This window comes from Geospiza fortis, unplaced genomic scaffold (genome assembly GCF_000277835.1).
Source record: "Geospiza fortis unplaced genomic scaffold, GeoFor_1.0 scaffold1319, whole genome shotgun sequence".
Classification (NCBI taxonomy): Eukaryota; Metazoa; Chordata; class Aves; order Passeriformes; family Thraupidae; genus Geospiza; species Geospiza fortis.
In genome coordinates, this window is record NW_005054770.1 from 58,284 (window position 1) to 63,569 (window position 5,286).

Below are 5,286 nucleotides of genomic sequence, written 5' to 3' on the forward strand. Positions count from 1 at the left end.
ATATTTATATATAAATATATAAATGTATAAATAATAATAATATAATACTAATACTAATAGTAGTAATAATAATAGTTGCCATCATCGTTCCTTTTAAAATTATTAATATTATGCCGGATTTTACTATTTTTATTCTGTGAGAATGATTGTTCCTTTTAGAAATCATTACTCCATTTTGAAATCCTTTCCCCTCAACTACTATTCCTTTAAAAAATATTATTTCTTTCTACTCTCAACAAGCATTATTATTCTATCTTTTTAATAATTACCTTTTATTAGTATTGAAAGAGCCCCCACAAAACCACAGACCAAAAAAAAAGAAGTAAAACCAAACGGCCCCCCCCTGCCCAAAAAAAAAAAATTTTTTTTAACTCCCCGATTTGCTCTGTGTTGGGTGAAATTCTCGCCGTCAGGATGGCCGAGTGGTCTAAGGCGCCAGACTCAAGGACTTCTCCTTCCCTCGGGAATTCTGGTCTCCTCATGGAGGCGTGGGTTCAAATCCCACTCCTGACAGCGTTGGATTTTTAAAAAACATTTTAAAAACGCCCCCTTTTCCTGCTATGCTTTCCCTTTTTTCAAATTATAATTCCTTCATAAATTATTATTTCCGTTTTTAAATTGTTACTTCCCATTCTAATCATTATTCCCGTTTTCAGAGCTTTAATCTCTTTGTAAAAATTATTTTCCCCTCTCTAAAATTACTATTCCTTTTCCAATTATTATTCCTCTTTTTAAAAGTATTCATCCCCTTTTTTTCAAATTATTATTCCGTTTATCAAATGATTGTTTCTTTTTCAAAATTTTCCCCCTTTTCCACATTGTTGCTCTTTTTAAAAATTTCGAAATTGCTCCCTGTAAATAATCCTAATGCAAAATAAACAATTAACCCCTCAATAATCGCCATTATTTAATTTCAGTATTCAACTGCGATTATTTTAGCACAGCTGGTAAATGCCTTTCTTATAAACGTAATGAAAAAAAATACAATTAGCATTATTGTTTCTTAGTTTATTTATTTATTCATTGCTTGGTAACAGAAGGCGCTGGGGCAGGAGGAAGGGGACGAGGCACAAAAAAGAGGAGAAAAGTGGTGTTTTGGGGGTTAGGAGATTGTTTAGATATGAATAGATTTTTCAAAAAAATGAAATTATTTTAGCGAAAGTAAAAACATAATTCCCTGACCGGGAATCGAACCCGGGCCGCGGCGGTGAGAGCGCCGAATCCTAACCACTAGACCACCAGGGAAGGCAGCTAAATTTCTTATCTCACAAAACACGACCTAACCAGAATTTTTTTTTTTTTTTGGTTGAATTCACTAAAAAAAGGAGGTTCTGTGTGTTTCCTTCCCTTCTGTTCTCACCCTCCAAACGCTGAAAGCCTGTCAGAACCCTCGAACCAGCATTTGTCTGAATTCTCTTTGCAGGAAAATGAAGATTGTGGAAATGATGGAGAAAATTATCAAGAAAATTATGGAGAAATTATCGAGAAATTAGGGAGAAAATTATGGAGAACATTCTCGAGAAATTACCGAGAAAATAATGAAGAAATTATGGAGAAAATTGTGGAGAACTGATGGACAAAATCATCGAGAAATGATAGAGAAAATGATCGAGAAATGATGGAGAAATGATGGAGAAAATGAGGGAGAAATGATGGAAAAAATTATCAAGAAATTATGGAGAAAATGATGGAGAAAATGGTTGAGAAAGTGATGGAGAAATGATGAAGAAAATTACGGAGGAAATGATGAAGAAAACGATGGAGAAATGAGGGAGAAAATGATTGCGAAAATTAATGGAAGTTATGGAGAAATGACGGAAACGATGAAGAAATAACGGAGAAATGACAGAAAAAAGGCAATTTCCCAGCCAAGCCCCCTGCCCAGCTGCGTGCCCCGCCTCGGGGGTCTCAGGGGCACAGCCTGAAGCAGCAGCCCCTGCCCAGGCACAGCAGGGGCAGCAGCTCCTCGCCCCCAAACCTCGCCGCGGGGTACGCGAACATCGGCGCCTCCCTCTGCGCATCCAGGAACGCCACGCGCCCGCCCTCGTAGTCCAGGTAGACCCCGACCACCTCGGGGGCTTCAGGGAGGGCGATGGGGACGCTGGGGGACGCCAGAGCCTGGCACTGGCTGCCGCAGCGCCCCACGGCCCAGATGCCCCGCTCGGGCTTGACGCTGACCCGGCCCTTCCTGGCCACGGACGCCTTGGCCACGCCGAGGGCCCAGGCCGAGCCCTGGCGCACCTGAACCTCCCAGTAGTGCCGGCCGCGGGTGAATCCCTCGCGGGCCAGCACGCAGCGCGAGGAGTCGAAGCGTTTGGGGTGGTCGGGGATGGATCTGCGGGCGTCGTCCCAGCGGACGCATTTCCCATCCTCGGACAGGGCCAGGCGCGGATGCGCCGTGTCGGGGTCCAACGTCAGGCTGACTGCGGAGGGAGGGAGGGAGGGTTGGGGTCTGGGCCCTCGAGAGATTTGGGGTTGGGTTTGTGCCACATTTGGGGTGGGTTTGTGCCACCTTTGGGGTTGGGTTTGTGCCACATTTGGGGTGGGTTTGTGCCACCTTTGGGGTTGGGTTTGTGCCACATTTGGGGTGGGTTTGTGCCACCTTTGGGGTTGGGTTTGTGCCACCTTTAGGGTTGGGTTTGTGCCACATTTGGGGTGGGTTTGTGCCACCTTTGGGGTTGGGTTTGTGCCACCTTTAGGGTTGGGTTTGTGCCACATTTGGGGTGGGTTTGTGCCACCTTTGGGGTTGGGTTTGTGCCACATTTGGGGTGGGTTTGTGCCACCTTTGGGGTTGGGTTTGTGCCACCTTTGGGGTTGGGTTTGTGCCACATTTGGGGTGGGGTTTGTGCCACATTTGGGGGGACAAATGATTGAGAAAATGATTGAGAAATGGTGGAAAAATTATAGAGAAATTATGGAGAAATGATGGAGAAATGATGGAGAAAATTATCAAGACATGATGGAGAAATGGAGAAAATTATGTAGAAATTATGGAGTAATTATGGTGAAAATGATGGAGAAATGATGGAGAAAATGACGGAGAAAATTATGGAGAAATTATGGAGTAATTATGGAGAAAATGGTGGAGAAAATGATGGAGAAATGATGGAGAAATGACAGAGAAAATGATGGAGAAATGATGGAGAAATTATGGAGAAAATGATGGAGAAATGACAGAGAAAATGATGGAGACATGATGGAGAAATGATGGAGAAATTATGGAGAAATTATGGAGAAATGGAGCTCTGGAGTGTGGGAGTTTTGCTGGTCATTGGGGGGCATCCTGCGGCTTTCCTTTCCGAAGTTTCCGTGCGGAAATTTCTGTGATTTTCACCTTTGTGGGGTGATTTCCAAAGGCGGCACTGACACAGAGCCCACCCCCCTTTCCCTGCTCCCTCCACACCTTGGAATTTCTTCAGCATCTCCTTGAGGGTGACATTCTCCTGGGGCAGCCCTGTGGGTGCCTCTGCCAGCTCTGCTGAGGTCTCCACCGGCTCCGGGGCACTCTGCTCCTCCAGCCTGGAAAGCAGGACAAGATTTTTTCCACAAAAATTCAGAATGGTGGGAGTGGAGAGGCAGCCGGGAAGGCTTGAAAGGCCCCTTCCAACCCAAACCATCCCAAATTTCCACGATTTTACAATCCCATTCCTCTCGGGTTTTGGCATCTCCAGGAGGTTTTTGGGATCTGCTCCTCCTGGGGAACATTTCCTCACCCAGCCTCTGGACAGTGAAGATTTTTTACCAGTGGAAATCAGGGAATAAAAACAACTTTCCTTGTCCATTTTCCTCCTTTCCACCCTCCAGCCTGAAGTGGGCATAATCAGGTTTGTTAAAGGGTGTAAAATTCCAATTCCCAAAATTCTAATTCCCTCAGAATTTAACCCTTTTAGCTGCTGGCTCGCTGTTTTTGAGGAGGAAAATCCCATCCCTCCAGGACCAGGGAGGTTTCTCACAGATCGGAGAGCAGCTGCAGCCGAGCTGGAGGTCCTTTCACCCTCCTGAAGGTACCAGACCCTGGTTCCACCATCCTAACTGGGCTTTTGTGGCGTCCCAGCTGTGTCCTGTGTCCATCTCACACAGCTCAGGGGGTGTTGGGACTTTGGGGTCCCCCAAAGCCAAACAAGAACACGCCAGGAATGCGGGTGAGGAGCCACAAACCTGCTCAGGATGTCTCTGCTGTCCTGCAGGGGAGACACAGACAGACAGACAGACAGACAGACGGACAGGTCAGCGTGGAGCCAGCCTGGGCTGAACAACCAGGGAGGGCCCCGGGGTGACCCTGGGGGATTCTGGATCTGCGGGAATTCGGGTGAGGTCACGGCAGCCTTGAGGAGCACTTGGGTTATCGGCATCGTCCCCTCGCCCAGGGTGATTAACATCTCTGCTCATTCGAATGTATGGGTGTTTAAATGTTTGTTTAAATGTTTGGCTGTTTGAAAGTTTGGCTGTTTGGATGTTTGGCTGTTTAAATGTTTGGGTGTTTAAATGTTTCACTGTTTGGCTATTTGGCCGTTTAAATGTTTGAATGTTTGGCTGTTTGAATGTTTGGCTGTTTGAATGTTTGGGTGTTTGAATGTTTGGGTGTTTGAATGTTTGGCTGTTTGAATGTCTGGGTGTTTGAATATTTGGATATTTGAATGTTTGGCTGTTTGAATGTTTGGCTGTTTGAATGTCTGGGTGTTTAAATGTTTGGCTGTTTGGATGTTTGGCTGTTTGAATATTTGGCTGTTTGGATGTTTGGATATTTGAAAATTTGGGTGTTTGAAAATGTGGATGTTTGAATGTTTGGCTGTTTGGATATTTGTATGTTTGGCTATTTGAACATTTCGACATTTGAACGTTTGGATTTTTTTTTTACATTTGATTATTTAATTATCAATTAACTGCTTTGGTGGCAACCCCCAGACCAGGGGAGCACCTGGGTGCTTTCCCACTGAGGACAAGGGAACCGGGAATTGCTGAGGGGCTCACCTGGACAGGTGAACCCCAGTGCCAGGTGAGCCGGACCCTGGAGGTGATCCACAACACTCCAGTGCACAGCCTGGGCATTAAAGGACTAATTCAGGGGTGAAAATTATTTTAAAAGGAATTTTTGTATCTCCATGTTGGAGAAGCACAGCCCAGCGGAAGGCGTGTTTGTTGTGGCTCTGTGAGTCCCCTCCCTGCCCAAACCTGGGATTCTGTTTGGGATTTGAGGCCCCTTCCTGCCCAAATCTGTTTGGGATTTGGTTTTTTGGCGGCTCCGGGGCCTCACCTGCAGGAGCTCCCAGGGCTGCTGCTGGCACT

General features: G+C 45.8%; 1 protein-coding gene and 2 non-coding genes across 3 annotated transcripts in view; 1 reads left to right on the plus strand and 2 right to left on the minus strand.

The window, feature by feature from the left end:
• Positions 1-408: 408 nt before the first annotated feature.
• On the plus strand, positions 409-513 carry TRNAL-CAA. Its single transcript has 2 exons — positions 409-446; positions 468-513. It is a non-coding gene; the product is annotated as a tRNA-Leu (tRNA).
• Positions 514-1,173: 660 nt separating this feature from the next.
• On the minus strand, positions 1,174-1,245 carry TRNAE-CUC. Its single transcript has one exon. It is a non-coding gene; the product is annotated as a tRNA-Glu (tRNA).
• Positions 1,246-1,908: 663 nt separating this feature from the next.
• The window catches only part of LOC102038138 (E3 ubiquitin-protein ligase TRIM39-like), a 17,378-nt gene continuing 14,000 nt past the window's right edge, over positions 1,909-5,286 (minus strand). Inside the window, exon 5 of the mRNA XM_031065421.1 lies at positions 1,909-2,423. Within this exon, the coding sequence (XP_030921281.1) occupies positions 1,909-2,423 (515 nt within the window). The remainder of the gene's footprint in view (positions 2,424-5,286) is intronic.